This window comes from Meriones unguiculatus, chromosome 1 (assembly GCF_030254825.1).
Source record: "Meriones unguiculatus strain TT.TT164.6M chromosome 1, Bangor_MerUng_6.1, whole genome shotgun sequence".
NCBI lineage: Eukaryota > Metazoa > Chordata > Mammalia > Rodentia > Muridae > Meriones > Meriones unguiculatus.
Genome location: NC_083349.1, coordinates 198,878,250 through 198,901,085, shown reverse-complemented (window position 1 = coordinate 198,901,085; position 22,836 = coordinate 198,878,250). Strand labels below are relative to the sequence as shown.

The following is a 22,836-nucleotide window of genomic DNA, read 5'->3' as shown; positions in this document are numbered from 1 at the left end:
TCAGGACCAGTGCATAGTTCTGTGGAAAGCTACTTGGACCTCCTTGTTCCGCAGACAGTAGATTATTGGGTTGCACATGGGGGTGACCACCGTGTAGATGACAGACAGCACTTTGTTGAGATCCATGGCCTCTATGCGTTTGGGGCGGGCATAGATGAAGATAGTGGCTGAGTAGAAAATGCCCACCACTACCAGGTGAGAGGCACATGTAGAGAAGGCTTTGAAGCGGGCAGTGGTAGAAGGCATGTGCAGAACTGCCCTACCAATAGCCACATAGGAGGCCATAGTCATGAGGAAGCAACCCCAAAGGATGACAATGGCTGATATGAAGTCTACCAGCTCTGTGAGGGCAACATGGGTACATGACAGGTTGAGCAATGGGGAGACATCACAGAAGAAATGGTTTATGACATTGGGGCCACAGTAGGATAGGGTGGCAATGCAAGTGGTCTTGACCATAGAGACCAGTAGACCACCCAGCCATGAAGTCATAGTCAAGCCCAGGCAGACCTGAGGCCTCATGAGCAGTGGGTAGTGCAGTGGGCGGCAGATGGCCACATAGCGGTCATAAGCCATGGAGGCCAGGAGGATACATTCTGTGCCTACAAGGACAATGAAGAAGAAGAGTTGGGTCATACAGGATATGAAGGAAATTTGATAGAGTCCATTCCAAAGCCCCATGAGTAGGGTGGGTATGGTGACTGACACATAGCACATCTCCAGGCAGCTGAGGTTGCCCAGGAAGAAGTACATGGGCTTGTGGAGCTCGCTATGACTGCAGATGAGATAGATGATGAGTGTGTTCTCCAGGAGTGTCAGCAGGTAGAGAGTCAGGAAGACCGCGAACAGGGCATCCCTTATGACCAGCCTTGTAGACAATCCCAGCAAGATGAACTGCTGAACCCTGGTCATGTTGGCCAACTCTAGGTACCTCTCCATCTGTAGAGAGATAAACATATTGTTAACATCTGCCCTTCAGAAGCCTCATAGTAAACATGATTAGAAGGATGTTCACAGTGCTTTACACCTCAAGTGGCCAACCCCAGGGATTTCTCCATTTATAGAGAGACAAAGAAAATTGTTGACATTCTATTCCTGGTGATACACAGCGATATAAAAAAACCCTGAGATGACCTTCAGAGTACTGGGAGATCTCCAACACATTTGTCAGTCTAACACCAGTTTGAGTCGTTCTAGAGAAATACACTGCAGATTTATGGGACACTATGTGAGCATGATATCTCACTAAATCTGTGACTTCATACAAAGCATGCAAGGGTTGCTTGGTTGTATATATCACAACCAAGCAAGTGTATCAATGGATAGTAAATTCCTCTTACAAAGAAAAATTAAATAATGGGCTTTCCACAAGTCTGATTGTTTAATCCCAGCACTTGGGAGACAGGGGCAAGCAGATGAGCTGGAGGCTAACCTGGTGCACACAGTGAATATCAGGGTATTGATATATATCACATATATAATCTTACTATGAAGCTATATTATATATAATATTATATTAATATTATTATACAATTATATTTTAGATAAGTATATATTATAATTATATAAAATTAATTATATTATAATGTCATAATTATATTTATATATTATAAATTATATAGAATATATAATATAATAACAAGTAAATATATAATACTATTAATATATAATATATATTACTATGAAGTATACAGATACATATGTATAATACATATATACACACATACGTGTGTTCATATATATGCTCATATATATGTGTGTCGTTATATACACATGCACACATATTTTATATATATACAAATATATATTTTTACATGTATGTGTCACTATATGCACACACAATCTATATTACTATATATACACATAAAATATATATATGTCATCTTTATATAGTCTTTCTGACCATGTTTTCTTTTCTTTCAGTAAGTGATACATTCACTAAGGGTATTCAAAGGCAGATGGTGATGGTCATGCCTTTAATTTCAACACTGCAGAGGCAGAAGCAGGCAGATTTCTGTGAGTTTGAGGCAACCTGGTTTACAGAGTGAGTTCCAGGACAGTCAGAGCTACACAGAGAAGCTCTGTCTTGAAAACAAAACAAAACAAAACAAAGCAAAGCAAAACAAAACAAAACAAAAAAGCTACAGACTAATTTCTAAAGCCTAGAATAATATTCTCTCTCTCCTCTTTCCTCTTTCTTTCTTCCCCACCCCTTCTATTCTTCTGCTGCTTCTCCTGAATTTCCATCCCTTCCTTCTACTTCCTTCTTCCTCTCCTCTTTTTCTACCACTTTCTTCCCCATCTTGTCTTTCCCTTCTCTCCTCCTTTTTTCAATTCCTTCTAGAACATTATACAATGATAGCCTTACCCTCAATTTATAGAGCATAGTGCTACAATGCAGCCAAAGTAAACGCTCAGTGGGTAAAGCTGCTTGTTACCAACTCTGAGTTTGATACCTGCTTGCTACAAACCTGAGTTTGATCCCTGTCACTCTCACATGGTGAAAAGAGAGAACAGATGCCTGAAAGCTGTCTTTTGACTTCCACACACGTCATGACACAAGCACACATGTGACACAACACACACACACACACACACACAATTTTTTTTATTAGAAATTAAAACCCAATTAAAATGACTTGCTTTAAATCATATGACCAACAAGAGAGATGGGATCAAATCTCCGGATAATTCAAGCCCCTGTCTTGCCACTCTCTCTGATTGTTATTCCCTGGTCAGCATCATTCTAAATGGCAACCGCACAAGCATCAAATGATTAAACAGTACAGCAGTAATAATAATTACTATGTCCTATGTCCTAAGCTCTCTTTTGGGCTAAAGCCTTTCTCTTCACTTCTCAAATTTTATCCCTTTAAAGCTTCACGAACCTTGTTGAAGATGAGTTATCATTGCAAAATCACAGGGGAGGACAGGATAAGAAGTAGTACACACTCAAGACACTGGGTGGGGGGTGAGTGAGTGGAGCTGGTTTACAAACTGGGCCCTGACAAATTCTAAGTTCTGTATCCTGACATCTTAGGTACCTGACAGTGAGTGAAAACAGGAAATGTGCTGTGTATACATAGCGGGATTTTATTCAGTCACAAAGGGAGAGGAAATAAAAAGGTTGGAACTGGAGATCATCATGATAAGTGAAAAAGGTATTGAATATTTCCTCTCATATATTAAATTCAGAAATGAAATATAAAGATGTGTGCATAAAGTGTATAAAGAAATATACACTTGGAGAGAATTAGGGAAGAAAATCAACAAAAACAAGCTTTGTTTTAAAAATGCCACAATGAAACTGAATGTTTGAAATAACCCCAAGGAAGACAATTGTTTTGCAGGTCTGTCAGGGGACCACTGCTGTATTGCCCATGTTCCAGCAGAGGACTCCACACCCACATGCATATAAGTACCACTAACTGGACAGTGGGTTATTTTTAAAAAGAGAACATGAAGTTGAAAGGAAGGATTATTGGAAGGAGCTGGGTGGGAGTGGATATGATCAAGACATTATATAATATAAAACAAACTTAGACATAAAGTTTTAATGGAGGCATGTGCAGGCAATACTCTTTGAAGCTCCCGCTTAAAAGAAAAATAACAATGTAAACGAGGGATATTATGGTCCGCTGTGATTGCAGATGGTAGCCTAGCCTAGCTGTTGTCTGAGTGGCTTCACTAAGCAGCTGATGCTAACAGATGCAGACACCCACAAGCAAACATTGAGTGAAGCACAGGGAGTCCCGTTGAAGAGTGTGGGAAGGGTAGAAGGACCCAGAAGGGACAGGAGCTCCACAAGAAGACCAACAGAGACAACTAGCCAGGGCCCAGGGGAGCCTGTGGAGACTGAAGCACCAGCTAAGGACCATGCATGGACTAGCACTAGGCCCCCACACAGATGTAGCTGATAGACAGCTTAGTCCTCATAAGGGTCTCCGAGGAGGGGGTTGGGGGCCGACTCTGAAATGGACTCTGTTGCCTTCTTTTCAATCACTTTCCCCTGTTGGGGCTACTTCGCCAAACTACAGGGGAAGAGGATGCACTCATTCCTAGTGCGACTTGATATGCTGGGGTAGGGGTCTCCCCGTCTCTGAGGAGTAGAGGAGGGAAGGTAGGGGCAGAGGGAAGGAGGGTGGAAGCGGGAGAAGAGGAGGGAGAGGCCCATGACCAGGATAAAAAATGAATAAAATATTAAAACACACAAGTAAATTCTGCCTCCAAAACAAAGAAACAGACAAACAAAAGAATTCACTCTGTGGAACAAGCTGGCCTCAATCTCAGTGAGATTAGCCTGCCACCAACTCACAGGTCTAGGATGACAGGGATATACTTCTGAGCAAAGCTGGGATATGTTTTTAAAACGACCTATCCTTTTCTTAAAATTTTTATTTTTTTAAATATTCATCACAGGTTAGTATGATTAATTTTGTTTGTTTGTAGCAATGGCTAACCTGGAATCCCCTCTGTAGACCAGAGGAGCCCCAAACTCCTCTGGTAGAGAATCCTCTGCCTCTGCCTCCAGAGTGCTGGGATTAAAGGCGTGAGCCACTCATCATCCAGATAATTCTGATTAATTTTTAAGTAACAAAATGACTGTCTTAATATTATTCAACTGTTATTAATGTTTAATTGTTTTATTTTTAATTATATGTGTTTGTATAAATGAAGACACCCAAAATTGTCCTATATACCTACAAGTATACATGTGCATACATGTATTGATACACACACACACACACACACACATGCACACACACAAATATACTGCATGCATGTTTACACACAGATTGCATTTCTGTATGATTGTTAAGGTGCATTAATTTTAATTAATTAAAAATAGTATTTTTAAAAGTATGTATCTAAAGCTTTTGATGCAGATGCATGTAATATCAACATTTGAGAGAGGAGAATAAGGAGCTCAGAAGACCTTCAGCTTTTTACGAAGTTATGTGCTCATTCATCTGCCTCTCAGTACAATAGAAAAGTATGTATAACTTGAGTTTTTAATAAAATTTTTATTTTTATATTAAAAAATTAAAATAAAGAGGGGATATTGTGAATATAGCACAGGAAAAGAAGGCGTGAGAGAAGTAAAAGATGGTTGTAGAGAGGGGGGATAATATAAAGTATATTATATGCACATATAGAAATGAAATTCCAAACCCAGTACTTTATATGTTAACTTTTAATAGAAGTTAATAGATATTTAAAATTCTATAGTTTTCAGTCATTCCATAATACATGTCAGAAATTAGGTTTGGTCAAATTTCCACTTTATAGATTTAAATATTGACTTGGACAACTGGTAAGAACTCATTTTCATAATAATACTCTTTCCAAGAGCCTTCACAGTAAAAGTTGTGTGTGTGTGTGTGTGTGTGTGTGTGTGTTTGTGGGTGTGTAGGGCTGGGGACTGAATCCAAGGCTTGCACATGCCAGGCGATTTCTCCAGTTCTTGAAGACTATCAGAAAAGTTCACACTGGTCCTATCACCAGAGAGGTGTGCCTATGCTTTGTCTTGAACAAGCCTCTTCGGTGTCTGAAGAGCAGTGTGGGGCTGATTCTGTCTGCACAGGAGCATCTCATTAGCAAGGGTTTTTTTCTGGGTGGTAGATCTTTCTGCAGGCTTATACGAGTGCTCTCAAAAGTTAGGTTCTGACTCTCTGCAGCTGGGGTTCTGTTAGCTGTTGAAAAGGGCTCTTCATCCAGCCTCAGGACTGATGCTAAAACTCTGAAGAGTCTGGCAGTGACTTCATTGCCAGGTACTCCCTTTCCTGTAATCTCCCCGCACATTGTTTTCTCATCTTCCCTGCTTCTGCCTTTGAGTTTCATTTTCTCCCCCATCCTATCGACCCCACTCACTGCTCATCTCTTCTGTGAATGCTTTTCTGGGTGACCCTTCCTGACCAATGGATTGAAATGCAGCAAAGAATTCCATAAAAATCATGCAAATATCTACCAGCCACCCAAAGTGTCTCAGCACATCAGGAGAACCAGAAGACACCCAATTCCAACTCGGCAGCATCTATATTAGGTTCAAAATGTTCTGATTTCTCCCCAGAGGAACATGTCATGATGATTCCCCAAATCTGTGCCCTGAGCAGGCGACTAACTCTCTTCAGCTGTCAACTGTGTACTTTTCAAAAAGAGAGACAATCCTCTTCTACTGTGGTGAATATCACTTCTCTGCCCCACAAAAGAGGGAAAAACATTATGTTAAATGCAAGACCTTACTGTAAGGCTTGAGCTTGTAATTAAACAGGGACAAGTTGAAAATCTCTTGTCTTAAATAAAATCCTAAGTTTTTCTTCAACAAGACGACTGGCCTGAAGAAAGTTTTCAATAGTCATTGTCTTATGCATTCCACAAATGCTCATGAAGGAAGGCTTTGAGCAGAGAGAGCCAGACACCAGAGCAATGGATGCACTGTCATTAGGCAAGCTCAGCTGTTGGCACCAAAATGTTTGAAAACCTTGAAGCTGTGTGGCTCTAGGAATCATTTTATCCACTTCAAGCCATTTTGTCTTCTCTGTAATCTAGGGCCATTTCTTTTCTTTGAAATGAATAGATTCCATAATAGCCTTGCTTGTGTGCCCAGCTTCTCAGTTTTGGGATGATAACTGAACTTCTGCTGGAATCAAGAGGCTGAAGACATCCTGACATGTTATCCCTCCATTGTAAGTATGTGGTGCCTCAGAAACCATTCATGCTTCCCTGCTGTCAATCTCACTATCTCTACCCATATATGCTTATATTTTTATATGCAGTTATCAAGAGCATTAAGTCAATCTCTTCCAAGTGTTTGAAGATGGTACCTAATAAACAATTGTGTGTTCTATGCAAGCTTTTTTCTAGAGCCAAGCATACACACCTGTTATTACATACATGTAACTCCAGCATTCCAAGGCTTACTGAGGTGGGAGGATCACAAGTTTGAGGCCAGCATGATGTTACTGCACATTCTTTCTGCTGTTCCTTGTATTGGCTTTTAAATATTACCTCATCTATGCCAGGTTGGCTTTGAACTTGTTATCTAGTGAAGGATAACCTCAGCTTATGATCTCCCTATCTCTATTTTCCAAGTACTGAGATTACAAGTCTGTGCCATCACTCCCTATTTTATATTGCCTGGTTCAGACCCATGGCTTCTGGCATGTTAGGCAACACTTGACCACCTGAGATAGATCCTCAGCTCTGTTGTTACTTGTTTCATTTCCTCAAAGAATTTCTCTGGGTCTTCTCACCTGCTGGTTGAAGGTAGATAACCACAAATCCTTTCTTGCTGATGCTGAACGTGGAGTAGGCTCTGGTGGTGGTCAGATGGAATCATCTGGCCTAAGGAGGGGATGTCGTTGACTGGAGCTTTTCAGTACATCTTGAATAAAACTGTCCTTGGTCTTAAACCAAACACACACATATGCACATCTCAGTGTTTCTGTTCTGGATTTTCCTAGTACTGAGTTGACTATTCTGTGAGAGAAGGCAGGGACACGAGTTTAAACATGCTCTCTAGACCTGAGAGGATTCCCTGGTCCCTGTGGATTAGAAGAAATGGGGAAAGGAAAGCTTCAGAGAAGATGGAAGTTGAGGACTGACACCTGAAGTTGGCTTATGACCTCCACACACATGTTAAGGCATGTGTATGCGCACACACAAACATCATATACACACAAAAGAATTTCATACCACATCTGACTTGGATTTTAAATACCTATGAGTTAGTCATGTTTTCATGCTAACACATGAAACATATGGGCTGGAGAAATGGCTCAGTGTTTAAAAGCATTCACTGCTCTTGCAGAGGACTCAAGTTCAAGTCCCAGTGTCCATATAGAGTGGCTCATAACTGCAGGTAACTCTGCTGCGGGGGCATCTGATGGCTCTGAGTCCTGTGGGTGGCTGCACTCACATGCACATACCCCACACATAGCCATGCAAGTGTATACATAATTAAAATAATAAATATAAATATTTAAAACACAAATTGTTTCCTTTTTACTAGCTCATATTTTAACCTTATAATTAAACTCTCACTATATATGAATACTATTGATAGACATATAAATTGATTTATTCTTTGTTGTTGCAGAAAATGACTCATTAAACTTGTAATTTTTTTACACAGTATCTATTTTTGAAGACTCCTGCAGGCTCACTTGACACATGCACATATATGTGTATATATAAATCAGTTAATTAGCAATAAAAATTACAGGGCTACGAAATATGAATGTGTGAGTGAAATTAGACATATACACATGGTGTTAGCAAACAGATATTATTCTTGAACTTTCATAAATTATTCAAAATTTTGATAATTTTCTCTTAACGATTTTTTTCTTGATGTTTTTTTTTATTTTTTTCATTTCTTTTTTTTTAAATTTTATTTTTCTTATTAGTTACGTTTTGTTAACTCTGTGTCCCAGCTGTATCCCACTCCCTCATTCCCTCCCCAACCCCACACTCCCTCCCTGGTCTCCTTTCTGCCCCTTTCCAAGTCCACTGATGGGGGGACCTCCTCCCCTTTCATTTGACCCTGTTTTATCAGGTATCTTCAGGGCTGGCTGCAAAGTCCTCCTCTGTGGCCTAACAGGACTGCTCCTCCCCTGGGGGGTGGGGAGGTCAAAGAGCCTGCCCTTGTCTTGATGTTTTTTATATTTGAATGCCTAGGAAAATATTTTCTCCAGAAAATATTTAAAAAATTTCTAATATTTTAGTTAGCATTTAAAGTTTACTTGTGGTGGCTGGGCCAGGAAAGATTTGACCCAGGGTGTGAGAGGTTCATGTATGGAAGATGGTGATCAAGGCCAGTGGAGAGTCTTCCTCAGCACAGTGTGGACTTCCCTGTTCCTCAGACAGTAGATGATAGGATTGCAGAGAGGTGTGACCACCGTGTAGATGACAGACAGCACCTTGTTGAGGTCCATGGACTTGATGCGGCTGGGGCGGCAGTAGATGAAGAGGGCTGCTGAGTAGAAGATGCCCACCACTACCAGATGAGAGGCGCAGGTGGAGAAGGCCTTGCGGCGGGCAGCAGCTGACGGCATGCGGAGTACAGCCATCCCAATGGCTGAATAGGAGGCCAAGGACACCAGGAGTGTTCCACAGAAGATGACAATGGCTGAGATGAAGTCTACCAGCTCTGTGAGGGCCACGTGTGTACAGGACAAGTTGAGAAGTGGGGAGACATCACAGAAAAATTGGTTGAGGACATTGGGGCCACAGTAGGTCAGGCTTGCAATGCATTTTGTCTTTACTGCTGAGACCAGCAGCCCACCAAGCCATGAAGACAAGGCTAAGCCCAGGCAGACCTGTGGCCTCATGAGCAGTGGGTAGTGCAGTGGGCGGCAGATGGCCACATAGCGGTCATAAGCCATGGAGGCCAGGAGGGTGCACTCTGTGCAGATGAGAGAGACGAAGAAGAAGAGTTGAGTCATGCAAGTTACAAAAGAAATATGGTAGGGTCCTGTCCACAGCCCCAAGAGTAGGGTGGGCATGGTGACTGACACATAGCACATCTCCAGGCAGCTGAGGTTGCCCAGGAAGAAGTACATGGGCTTGTGGAGCTCACTGTGACTGCAGATGAGATAGATGATGAGTGTGTTCTCCAGGAGTGTCAGCAGGTAGAGAGTCAGGAAGACCACAAACAGGGCATCCCTTATGACCAACCTGGTGGGAAAGCCTAACAGCACAAATTGCTGGACTCTGGTCATGTTGGTCAACTCAAGTGATGTCTCCATCTGTGGAGATAAAAGAGCATTGTTCAGGAACAAGCACAATAGCTTAAACTTATGAATGTCTTCAACATTTTTTGGAGAAATTAGTGTTGCAGGCAACTGTCCAGAAAAGTAGAGCATTAGCTGAGATTTTAAAGAAACTCTAAGCAAGGTCCCTGTTTGCATTAGTTACTTTTCTTGTTGGTATGATGAATCCTCATGGTTAAGGGAAATCAAGGAAGAGTGAGCTTATTTTAGCTCATGGCTCCATGGCAACAAGAGTTGATTGAAGTGGGCAGGCACGGCTGCAGGAGCCAGAAGCCGAGAGCACACATCCTTAGTGGCAAGCTTGAAACAGACAGCACCCTGGAAATAGACTGTGGTTATGAACTCTCAAAGCCCACCCTAGTGACATACTTTCTCCACTAAGACCACTCCGCCTAAGTTCTTGAGCAGTATAACCAGCTGAGTTTGCAATGTTCAAATACCTGAGTGTATGAGAGATGTTTTTCATTCCAATCTCTATACAGGTCCTCTAAATTTTTGAATATGTGCATGTGTGCATGCATGAGCGTGTAGGCACACACATTCACACACATTAAATAAAATGCAATTTAAAAAGGGTGTCTGAATATAATCATTGGGTAATATACTTTCCATCGAGCTTGATGAACTCAGCTCACTCTCTGAGACTCACAGGATAGAAGAGAACTTGTATCTTTTTATCTTGTAGGAATGATGTCACCAAAGAAAACATAAAAAGAGTAACATTTATGTGTTGTAATATGTGAAGCTTTGAATGATAAGCTTTGTGCCCAATAAGAAACTACAATCGCTTTTTGGTTTACTTTGCAATAGATGTCATCTGCTAGATGGTTTTTAACTTTCTTTTTTCATTATCCACACAGAAATAAATTCCTAACGACAAATCCAGAGTGAAACAAGACTGTTAGTTTTAATCTTCCAAAAATTGTTTTTCTTCTTAGTGTGATTTCATTTTCTATTGCTGTATTATTATATTATGGGCATCAGCACAATGATTACTATTTCTTGTGCCTGTGTGTATATATGTATGTGCACATGTGTGTGTGGAGGTCAGAGGTCAACCTCACATATTGTTCCAAAGGTCCTATCCGTTGCATTTAAAGTATGTATTTTATGTGTATAAATGTTTTACCTACATATGAAATGTGAGTCATGTGGCATATCTGGTACCTATGGAGCCAGAAGAGGGAGTTAGAGCCTCAGATCTCAAGTTACTGATGCTGTGAGCCACCATGTAGGTATTGGAAATCAAACCCAGGTCCTCTGGAAGGGGAGCGAGTGCTCTTAATTAATTACTGAGCTTTCTCTCTCTCACACACACCACCAAGTGCTCTTGTGACAGAGTCTCTTAGCATCCTGGAGTGTGCCAAGTAGGCTGGTGTGACTGGTCAAAGAGCTTCAGGACCTGCCTGATTCACCTCCATAGAACAGAGATCACAAACATGCACGGCCAATGCCCAGTTTTTTGGGAAGTGAACTCAGGTCCTAATGCTTGCAAGATAATAATTTTACTGATTAAGCCATCTCCTAAGCTCCTAAGATCAATTTTGGTGTTATTTCTGTTGCATTTCTTTCTCTTTCATTGTGAGAAAGATCCTTGGCAAGCACCCAACATCTTAGAGTACAGTATCTCTCAGAATCTCAGAGACAGAGACAGAGAGAGTGAGAGAGAATCCTATAACAATCCACACAATATTTATTAGAAAGTTTGAAAATCATGGAATACCACCAATGTTTGTGATTATAATAGACATACACTATTGCCTCACTGCACCACTTGAGAATATTACCGTTCACAGAAAATATTATTGATGCAAACAAAGGGTATAAGACAAAATAGCAAAAAGTCCACAGTTCATAATTCCCTCCTGAGTATCAGGACCGTATTAAAAGCCTAGTTATTTTCTGCTGCCCCATTGCATTAGGAATACACAAGGTTCAAAGAGGCAAATAATTTCTTTCAAGTCACACAGCCTGGGAGTGAAATTATCAGAAAATTAACCTAAGATGGCCTTGCTTCAGCACTGGGTAAATTCCACTCTCCCCCTATCATCATTCTCAATGCAGGGGACCCAAGCACCTTCCACTTCAGAAACTCAGAGATTAGAGCTAAAGAATTTTCCTCAGTGGAGAGAATCATACAGAAAATTAATCCAGTGACATTTACTGAGGTCCTTTAGGTGTTATTTGGTGATTAGGTATGGTAGCTTTTGTTGAGAAGCAAACAATGAAGAACTGAATGAAAGAGAACACAGCAATTTCATAAGATGCAAACTATGGTGGTCCTGGGAGATCACGATGAAGGCTAGTGATGCCAAGTGACTGAGGAAGTGACCCATGAGCAGAGAGAACCATTTGACTGTGGAGTGAGCTGAGCATATTTTAGTCAAGATGTTGGCAGTGCAGTAGGGATCGTCTTCAGATATGGGAAACACTTCCTTACTTCCTCCTCCCCCAGGAATCTACTTCCTCCTCTCTCAGATTTTCCATCTACTGACCTTCTAGAGTATTCTCTTCTTCAAGGATGCATTCCAATCTCTCTACAGTAAGCTCCACCTGCTTTGCACATTCGTGTCATCAATGTAAAAACAATCTTCATAGTTCCCCCTGAGCTTTCTCTCTTGGTCCAAATTAAATACTGAAGATGTAAAAACTTTCAGCCTCCAGATTTTAGCCTAGGACCCCTACGTGATTAGGAGACATTTGGATTAAATTTCACATTGATGAAAAGAATCTCTCTCTCTCCCTCAAATGCAATAAAGTTTAGACTAATTCTAGGCTAACTTGGAGATGGATTACTTAGTAAAGAGATGACAAGTGCAAGTACTGATTTTCAACTTCAAATTCCGCATAAAAAACAGGCTCGTTTTACACACACACGCACAGCAACAATTAAAGAAAAAAGAGACTGAATTTAAAAAAGACATTGGGGGAGGGGTGGTATGTCAGAATAGAAGGATGAAAGGTGAAGAGAAATAATGTAATCAATTATATTATGATGTCAAAAATAAAAAAATAATTAAAAATTTATTCAACTGTCCATAGACATATAAATTATTTCCTTTTCTGGACTTAAGGCATAGTGTTGCAATAATAATTAAACTGTGGGTTAAAAACAAGCCAGGTTTTGTGGTTCATGCTTGAAACCACATCACTGGGAGGCAGAAACAGGTGAATCGCTGGGATTTGCTTGTCTGGTCTATAAAGTGAGTACAGGCCAGCCAAGGCTACACAGATTGGCAAGTTCTAGACCAGTGAGAGATCATGTCTCCAAAAAGAAGGAAGACAGATTCTGAGGAATGACATCTAGGATTTTCCTCTGGCCTCTGCTGCATATGCACACATGTCCATAGGAATCTGTATATAGGTATACACAAAGCTGCACCAACGAGCATTCATACTCATAAACACACACACACACACACACACACACACACACACTGAGAAAACAACACGTAGGTTAATTCTAATCCCTATGTCCATTTTTCTCAATATTTTAACTAACTCTTTTGCCTCCTACTGGGTTGTCTTATCCAATCTTGATATGAGGGTCTATTTGTAGTCTAATTGCATCTTGTTATGCCAAATTCAGTTGGTATCACTGGGAGGCCTGCTCTTTTCTGAAGGAAAATGGAAAAAAAGAGGATATGGGAGAGAGTGGAGGTAAGGGAGGCTGCAGTTGGGATGAGTTGTGTGAGAGAAGAATAAATAAAGAAAAACCAAATGAGAGATAATCAGCATGGAGTAGTAATAAGAACACTGCATGCTAAGTTCTTCTTTTGAGAGCTTACTGTTGTTCTAGTACTTTCCATGTGCATCTCTTTCCATAAACTATGGGTGGAGAGGTGGCTCTCGCCCCATCCTGGCTGGTGACAGAGAAATAAATGACTTCCTTAAAACAAAAAGCCATGTTGCTAGAACTGAGAATCACATAGATTTCAAAGGCACAGTGCTCCTTCCCCCCTGGTCTTTTTTTTCCTCCTGGTATTTGTTTAGTTCTTGCAGAGTTTTCTATGTTCAAACAACTATTTGTATATATAAAGTAGTGTGAACACAATTTTTTAAACCACATTTTATTAAACTTGATACAGACTCTGTATTTTAATATTAGAGACAAAAATTTTTGTTGTATTTTTGTAGCCTACTCCCTTTTAATTTGAAAGCTTTCTTTTCATTTTAATCATATGCATATGTGTGTTTGTGTGACAGTATGTGGTCTTGGGAGTGCAGGTGCCCAAGGAGGCTAGATACATTGGATCTCCTGGATCTGGAGTTACAGATGGTTGTGAGCCTCACAATATGGATATTGGGACCCAAACTTACATCCTCTGCCAAAATAGTGCATGCTGTTAACTCCTGAGCCATCTCTTCAGCTCCATAATACCTTTCAAAATTACAATATTTTGGTTACTTTTTTGGCTATGTGTATATATGCACATGAGTGGAGGTCAGACGATAGCTCATAGGAGTCTGTCCTTTCTCTGCCATGTTGATTCTATGAATAAAACTTAGGCTATTACTTGCCGGGAGCCAAAGCCAATTAGTGGAGCCAAAGCCAATTAGTGGAAAGTTACCAACAGCTGCACTAGGTAGGATCTAAGGTCATGGGTGAGAGATTTATGTGAGAACATCTGCTCATTAGGCTTGGAGCATCCTTGAGATATACTAAGGAAACCTTCTTACTGTATCTTGCAGGTGCAGTATCTTGCATCATAAAACACTTTGCTATCTCCTGCAGCAATAAACTATCCTTCCCCTTCCCTGACTTCTCCCTATAAATGTGAAAATTTTCAAATAAACGAGACCTTGATCGGACAGACTGTCTTGGTCTTCATTCTTCATGTCTCTTGTCCCACCCCATTCATTTCACCCCTCCTTAGGAACCTGTTGAACCCCCACTGGTTGGGGCAATTAGTCTTGGTGGCAAGTGGCTTTACCCATAGAGCCATCTTGCCAGACCCTATTTGTATTTATTTTTTGAGAATTCCATATATTTATAGAATTCATTTTGAAGAAAAATGGAGGAGAGGCAGTGGATAAGTCCCAGGAAACACTGTCTTCTGGACACAGCTGGGCAACTACACATATGAACTTACAGTAGCTGTGATAGCATGCATAAGACCCATGCAAATTCACACCACAAAAATTCCCAAAAAGAAGAGGAGAGTTGGGCATGAAGTCCCACCTCTAGAGGAGAAGCTCCTGGCAACTGATGGCTTCCGATTTTGGGGGTAAGGGGCAGTCATTTTTTGTTAAGAGTGTAGACCCTTGTAAGTTGACCATGCTCCAGTGGAAGGTCACACATACAAAAATGCATGGAAAAAACAAACTAGATTGTATTGGTGTAAAAATCAAAGGAGATCTTACTGTTTCCCACTTCTTTCATAAGATTCCATGCACTCTGCCCAAAGGTTGGCCATGAGTCTCAGCATCTGCTTTGATAGTCTGCAGGGCAGAGCTTTTCAGAGGCCCTCTGTAGGAGGCTCCTAACTTGTTTCCTGTTTTATTCTTCTTCTGATGTCCATCCTCTTTGCCTTTCTGGACAGGGATTGAGCATTTTAGCAAGAGTCCTTTCTCTTGATTAGTTTCTTTAGGTGTACAGATTTTAGTAGGTTTATCCTATATGATATGTTTAAATGAGTGAGTATATACAGTGTGCATCTTTCTGCTTCTGGGATAGCTCACTCAGGATGATCTTTTCCAGATCTGGAGAGAACAGGAACTCCACAAGGAGAGCAACAAAACCAAAAATCTGAGCACAGGGCTATTTCCTGAGACTGATACTCCAACCAAGGACCATGCATGGAGATAACTTAAGATCCCTGCACAGATGTAGCCCATGGCAGTTCAGTATCCAAGTGGGTTCCATTGTAATAGGAACAGAAAATGTCTCTGACATGAACTGATTGGCCTGCTCTTTAATCACCTCCCCCTGAAGGGGAAGCAGCCTTACCATGCCACAGAAGAAGACAATGCAGCCACTCCTGATGAGACCTAATTGACTAGGATCAGAAGGAAAGAAAAGAAGACCTCCCCTATCAGTGGACTTGGGGAAGGGCATGCATGTAGAGGGTGGAGGAAGGCAGGGATTGGGACAGGAGGAGGGAGGGAACCACAGGGGGGATACAAAGTGAATAAAGTGTAATTAATAGAGAATTAAAAAAAGAAGAAGTGGTCAATAAATACTTTTTAAAACTTTCAACATCCTTAGGGATCAGGGAAAGGCAAACTAAAGTACTTTGAGATTTCATCTTAAGCACTCAGAAGGGTTAAGACTTTTTAAATATTTTACAACAAATGCTGTCATGACTGTGAGAAAAGGAAAACACATGTTCACTATTGGTGTGTGTGTGTAAACTTGTGCATCTTCTGTGGAGATCAATACGGAGTTTCCTCAAGAGGAGAAAAATTGATCTATTATAAGACAGAACCATACTACTTCTTGGCATACTCACAAAGATTGTGAATCCTACTGCAGAGATGCTTGATCATCCAAGTTCATTGTTGTGCCATTCACAATAGCCAAGAAAAGTTTTTTTAAACAGACCCCCTTGAGTTTGAGGAGCAGGAACCTCCTCAGCATACTGGGCTTGTTACTACCCTCCTTTTCTAGTTCCAGAGAATCAGTTTCTCAAGGATCCACATTTGGAAACATTGGGGAACATTTGATCTTAAGGTTCCAGGCCGAGCACAAAGCTCCTGAGCTAACTGAGTCCTAGAGACATGGAAATGCTGAATACATGACTTCAGACAGAGGAAGAAGTCAAGGTTCTGATTTGAATCCAGCAGTCCAATTTTTAGGCACTAAAACTCCTATTACAAATAGTATGTCCTGGCTATTATACAATCATTTTTTCTTTACCCTTGAACCAAATGGTGCAAAGTTCATCTTCATTCCATCCCAAATGATATCATTTTTACTAATTTTTTTCACAACCTTTCAACTGTTTTTAAATCAGCACAATGGGTACATTGTCACTTTTCCTCATGCACTTATTGAAGAGATTAAACCACAAAGCATGACCACATAGATGGCAACTCTCATTCCTATTTTTATCAGAGTTCATGCCAGTGTCCATTGTGGTTGAATAGATCTATCTTTTCATCAATCAAGGTCTCTTCTTCAACTGAGTACCAGCCAAGTCTGGAGTAGCTATTCTTTATTTTTAACAAAACTAAGCTTTTCAAGAAATTGAGTTTGGCGTCTAGTGATAATATTAAGTAAGAGTCCTGTCTTAGTGAGCTTCTGGTTCCTTGAGTAGAATTGTCTTCAATAATTAAAAGTTGCTGTTAGTGCTGGAAAGACACCTTAGTCTGGAAAGTGACTGCCATACAGACATAAGGACCAGAGTTTGGGTTCCATCAGCAGTGCAAAAACTGGGTGTGGTGGCATGCACCTGCTACCCTAGTCCCTGGGGTGGAAGACAGGATTGACACCTGGAGCTATTCTGCCAGTTTAGCCAACTGGTCATCTCCAGGTTCAGCCAGAAACCCTGTCTCAAGAATCAAGGTAGAGAGGAATAGAAGACACCCAACAAGTATTTAGACTTACCAAAAAAAAAAATTCACACACACAGACACCCACAGACATACACACACACACACACACACACACACACACACACACACACACACGAGTCTATACCCCAGAGCACTGATTCTCAACCTGTGAGTTATGACTCCTTTGGGGGTCACATATCAGATAGTCTGCCTATCAGATATTTATATGATTCATAACAGTAGAAAAATTATAATTATGAAGTAGGAATGAAAATAATTTTATGGTTGGTGGTCACCACAACATGAGAGACTGTATTAAAAGGCTACAGCATTAGGAAAGGTGGGGACCACTGTTCTAGAGGAACTGGGCCATGATGCTTTCTATATACTTCCTTGAGCATTTTGCCTCCGTGTTCTATTCTTTTTAAAATAAGGATACTGGAGGATGAAGAGATACCTCAGAATTTAAGAGCACTTACTGCTCTTGCAGAGGACCTGGGTTCAGTTGCTAGCACAATAACAGGCAGCTCACAAACACCTGTAACTGTAGCTCCAAGTGTCCTGACACCCTCTTCTGACCACTGCACATGCACCTACCCCATTCACAGACACAGGCACACACACACACACACACACACACACACACACACACATACAGTAAGTCTTTTATAGGTAAAATGTTCTGTATTCTGAATTGTTTTCCCCCTATTGATGAAGAGGGAATGTAATGTGGAGACCCACAATTGGCCCTGAGTGACATAGACTGTATCTGTTCTAAACAAAACTTAGACTTTCTTTCATGAGAAAGTAGAAGTTTTTAATGGTCTATAGCTTCATTCGACTGCACTGGCATTCATGAAGCAGGAACATCAGCGGAAGTATTGGTTACTGATGGATTTTAAAGAACGGGCAGTCACTGTCTTCAGTTTTGTACCTACTGAGATGCCCAACAGGTTTCAATGGATAGTTAAAAAGACATGGATTTTGAAAGAGAATTACAGGGAGTAGAGGAGGTTAATCAGAATTAACTTTATACTTGTATAAAATTGTCAAAGACCAAACTCAATCAAAATAAAAACTTAGAGAAATGAAGTTGTGTATGAAGATACAATGCAACAGGAGTTGCACACATGACATATAGTTGTACTTTATTCTAAAAGTACATCTGAGGAACTATGACTCTAGAAAAGTTGGTTAACATACTTAATCTTGCCTTGTCTGTTCTGGGATATAGAAGTGCACAGTCTTTCCCTGGAAATGAGCCAAATCCATCTAACAGTAACTGCATGCCAGCCCTCTTTGGGATAGTGTAACATCACGGTTAACAACATTTTTGAAGTCAAACTTCAAAACATCTCTCCCACCCTAACTTGTCCTCAGGAAGCCTTTACATGGGACATGCATCATTTATTAATTTAACTTATAGTTGCAGTTATTGTAACTATCTCTCCATCCATTCCTCTGATGTCCAAATTTATTTGTATCTCCAAAACCAGTCAATACTCACATGCTAGAGGTATTCATCAAAGCTCTTTGCCTTCACCCCCAAAGAAAAGCTGGAGCACCTCACCTGGTGTCTGAAGGGAGTAGGTACAGATCTTTCCTCGCAGATATGATCAGGAGGACGATCTGACACTCAGCTGCTGCCCAGAGTACATGCAAGGAAACAAAAGAGCCCTTCAGCACATCTTGGAGGAACTGACTCTGATCCTGAAACAATCACAAACCTTTTTTTTTTTTTTTTTTTTTTTGTGGCTCTGGAGCCTCTGAAGTGCTGAGGGCACTGTCTGCAGTAAAAAGAGGAGGCAGGGGCCTCACAGTGAAGCTCTGAACCTCAGAGACTCTCCTGGCCCCTGAGGAGTTGGAGGAGTGGTAGGAAAGAATTTTACTGATGATTCTTAGAGATTTAAGTAGAAAGGCCTGCTGACTGTTCTCAATTAGAATCATCATACATGGACTTATTTCAAAAATTTTTAAGATTATGTATATGAGTGGTGTCTGTGTGGGAGTATGTGCATATGGTTGCAGGGGTCTGTGGTTGCCAGAAGAGGAAAACAGATGCACTGGCGCTGGAGTTACAGGCGCTTGTGAGCCACATGCCATAGGTACTGGTAACTGAGCTCGTGTCCCCTGCCTAAAGAGTCTGTGCTCTTAACTCCTGAGCCGCCTGCCAAGCCCTACACTGGTTGGTTTCTTATCCAATATGAAGACTATGCTTGGAGTGCAGTGTGTTTAAGGGTGCAGAAAACTGGTCCAGCCTTCAGTCGGTAGAACTTGGTGTAGAGAAGCATGCCGACACGGAACCATGAATTTATAACCTGTTTTTAAAAAGTCAGTTGGTGCTGAAGACATAAGACAGAATATAACAGTTCAGATAAGAGGATACTTCTTTAATATTTCTCCCACAAAAGTAACAATGCACAACAAAACACACCAATAAATATAAAAGACACTAAACTGAAAGAAGATTATTGGAAAGAGGAAAAAGACCAGCATGGGGTAAGAGGTAGACATGAAGGTTATAAGAGGTGAACACAATTAATTATATAATCAAGAAAATGCCATAATGATGTTCTTTTTATAAAATCAATACGTATGAATACAGTTTTAAGGCTTTATTATTACTTATTCATACATTTCTGTGTGTATGTGCACATGTGTGCAAGTACCTATGAAGATCAGAAGAGGGTGTCAGATTCTGCTGGAGCAGTAATTACAGGCTGTTGTGAGCTGCTTTATGTGGGTTCCGGGAACTGGACTCAGGTCTGCAAAAGCAGCAAACAGTGAGCCCTCATCTCTCCAGCCCCTTACTTGATTTTTAAAATTTAACATTGATACCCTTCACAACACACACACACACACACACACACACACACACACACATCTGTTTCTTTTTATTTAAAAGCTCATTAGTTGCATGCCTGTAATCTCAGCACTCAGGGAGGCAGAGGCAGGTGGATCTCTGTGAGTTTAAGGCCAGCCTGGTCTTCAAAGTGACTCTGGGACAGTCAAGGCTACACAGAGAAACTATCTGGAGCAAACAAAATAAAAAACAAAACAAACAAATAAGCAAACAAACAAATCCCCCAAAAGCACAGTAGTTATCTCACAATTAACTTGTTTAATCCATCGATCATTAAATATTTAGGTTGTATCTACACTGCAAATATTAAAGCAACAAAGATTCTGTACATCTAGTTAACTGCATTTTTCAGGATACAGATGCATTCAGTAAAAATGCATCAGTCTTCTAGGGATAAAATGATATTATGCTTTATAGTGGGACTTTTAGACCCGCCAATATAAATAATGACACAGACGTTTCAACATTTTAAAGCTTATGCCTTTTAGCTGAACGGATCCCAGCCACCTAGTTTAACCACATTGATCCTGGCACCGCATCCCACCACGCGGCCAGCAATACCTCTCTGATCTGCTCTGTTCCGTCCAGTTACCTTTCATGTCCGTTGGAGAATCTGCCACCTTCGCTTGCTTTCTCCCAGCATGCCCCTGCTTCAGACGTTCTGCCCTCCACTTCCTGCCCAGCTAATGGCTGTCACATCTTTATTACAACCAATAAACAAGTGAGGAAGATAAATATTTACAAAATATAAGACTGATGATGGGCCATACAAACAACAATCCCAAATCTGGCTAGCACTTTGCTTTCTGCCAGTTTAACAGTCAAGTATTGAATATATAGAGTCACATCTTCCAGACTGGAGAATGGCTCAGTGACTGCTCTTCTGGAGGTCCTGGGTTCAATTCCTGGCAACCAAAATGGTAGTTCTCAGCCATCTATAATGTGATATGATGCCCTCTTCTGGCAGGCAGATGTATATGTGGATAGTGACACAGTATGCCTCAATATTGCTTAAGCTGCATTCCTTGGGTTATGACTTAAGGAGGGGTTCACTGGACACGAACACAATTTTTGTCTTGTTTTCTATTGTGCTTTGCTGATTTCTTAGGTATTTCAGATTTAGTTATTGCCTGTTGTGTTGGTATCACATATTAAATGAAAAACATTTTATTCTATTTTTCTTTGGAGTTTAAGCTTTATGGAGTTTTGAAGTCAAGAAATATTTGTAGTTCTTTTGAAAATGGTGTCGGTGATCAAATCTAGGGCCTGTGTATGCTATGATAGAGATGTACTACTTAGCTACATCCCCAGATTATAAGGAACATTTGATCCAGGGAGAGAAGGTCCAGCTTTGGCAGACCATGATCAAGGCCAGTGGAAGGTCTTTTGTAGTACAGTGTGGACTTCCCTGTTCCTCAGACAGTAGATGATAGGATTGCAGAGAGGTGTGACCACCGTGTAGATGACAGACAGCACCTTGTTGAGGTCCATGGACTTGATGCGGCTGGGGCGGCAGTAGATGAAGAGGGCTGCTGAGTAGAAGATGCCCACCACTACCAGATGAGAGGCGCAGGTGGAGAAGGCCTTGCGGCGGGCAGCAGCTGACGGCATGCGGAGTACAGCCATCCCAATGGCTGAATAGGAGGCCAAGGACACCAGGAGTGTTCCACAGAAGATGACAATGGCTGAGATGAAGTCTACCAGCTCTGTGAGGGCCACGTGTGTACAGGACAAGTTGAGAAGTGGGGAGACATCACAGAAAAATTGGTTGAGGACATTGGGGCCACAGTAGGTCAGGCTGGCAATGCATGTTGTTTTTGCCACAGAGACCAGCAGCCCACCAAGCCATGAAGACAAGGCTAAGCCCAGGCAGACCTGTGGCCTCATGAGCAGTGGGTAGTGCAGTGGGCGGCAGATGGCCACATAGCGGTCATAAGCCATGGAGGCCAGGAGGGTGCACTCTGTGCAGATGAGGACTATGAAAAAAAAGAGCTGGGTCATACAGAGCATGAAGGAAATATGGTAGGGTCCTGTCCACAGCCCCAAGAGTAGGGTGGGCATGGTGACTGACACATAGCACATCTCCAGGCAGCTGAGGTTGCCCAGGAAGAAGTACATGGGCTTGTGGAGCTCACTGTGACTGCAGATGAGATAGATGATGAGTGTGTTCTCCAGGAGTGTCAGCAGGTAGAGAGTCAGGAAGACCGCGAACAGGGCATCCCTTATGTCCAACCTTGTGGACAATCCCAACAAGATGAACTGCTGAACCCTGGTCATGTTGGCCAACTCTAGGTACTTCTCCATCTGCAGAGAGACAGATTGTTAACACCTGTCCTTCAGAAGCATCATAGTAAAAGTAATTAGAAGGATGTTCACAGTGGTTTGAACCTTGAGTGACTTAATAATCTCAACATCTGCTGAAAACTGGCTAAGAGAAATATTCTTCATATCCTTAAGATGAACGCTGCAGCTGGTGATTCAATGTGTAGAAAGAATGCAACATCTGAATGAGGAGAGGATAAAATTTGCTCCCTGTGAAATCAAGTGAAGGAAAAATTGACATTTGCAATGCTAAGTATGAGATAATTTTCTTTATTTCAGTTTTTAAAATGTGTTATTCCCAGGTTGTTTTTCTTACACACCAGTTTAGAAATATTCTTAAAATCCCAGAAAAATAAGACTGCTATCTCTGCTGTTCTAAAA

At 41.1% G+C, this 22,836-nt stretch overlaps 3 protein-coding genes across 3 annotated transcripts; all 3 read right to left on the bottom strand.

Moving 5' to 3' along the window:
- LOC110559131 (olfactory receptor 6Z7) lies at nt 1-7,355 on the bottom strand. Its single transcript, XM_060375821.1, has 2 exons — nt 7,254-7,355; nt 1-939 (listed from the first exon to the last, which is right to left on the bottom strand). The coding sequence occupies exon 2, from the start codon at nt 937-939 to the stop codon at nt 1-3; it is 939 nt and encodes a 312-aa protein (XP_060231804.1). The 5' UTR covers nt 7,254-7,355.
- Nucleotides 7,356-8,810: 1,455 nt separating this feature from the next.
- LOC132650498 (olfactory receptor 6Z7-like) lies at nt 8,811-9,763 on the bottom strand. The gene has a single exon (XM_060375829.1). It carries the CDS (start codon nt 9,747-9,749, stop codon nt 8,811-8,813), a length of 939 nt encoding a protein of 312 aa, XP_060231812.1. The 5' UTR covers nt 9,750-9,763.
- Nucleotides 9,764-21,498: 11,735 nt separating this feature from the next.
- On the bottom strand, nt 21,499-22,437 carry LOC110559129 (olfactory receptor 6Z7-like). The gene has a single exon (XM_060375836.1). The coding sequence runs from the start codon at nt 22,435-22,437 to the stop codon at nt 21,499-21,501; it is 939 nt and encodes a 312-aa protein (XP_060231819.1).
- Between the last annotated feature and the right edge of the window lie 399 nt (nt 22,438-22,836).

Coding starts and splice junctions, on each gene's coding strand:
- LOC110559131 (XM_060375821.1), bottom strand. CDS start 939: ATGGAGAGGTACCTAGAGTTGGCCAACATGACCAGGGTTCAGCAGTTC.
- LOC132650498 (XM_060375829.1), bottom strand. CDS start 9,749: ATGGAGACATCACTTGAGTTGACCAACATGACCAGAGTCCAGCAATTT.
- LOC110559129 (XM_060375836.1), bottom strand. CDS start 22,437: ATGGAGAAGTACCTAGAGTTGGCCAACATGACCAGGGTTCAGCAGTTC.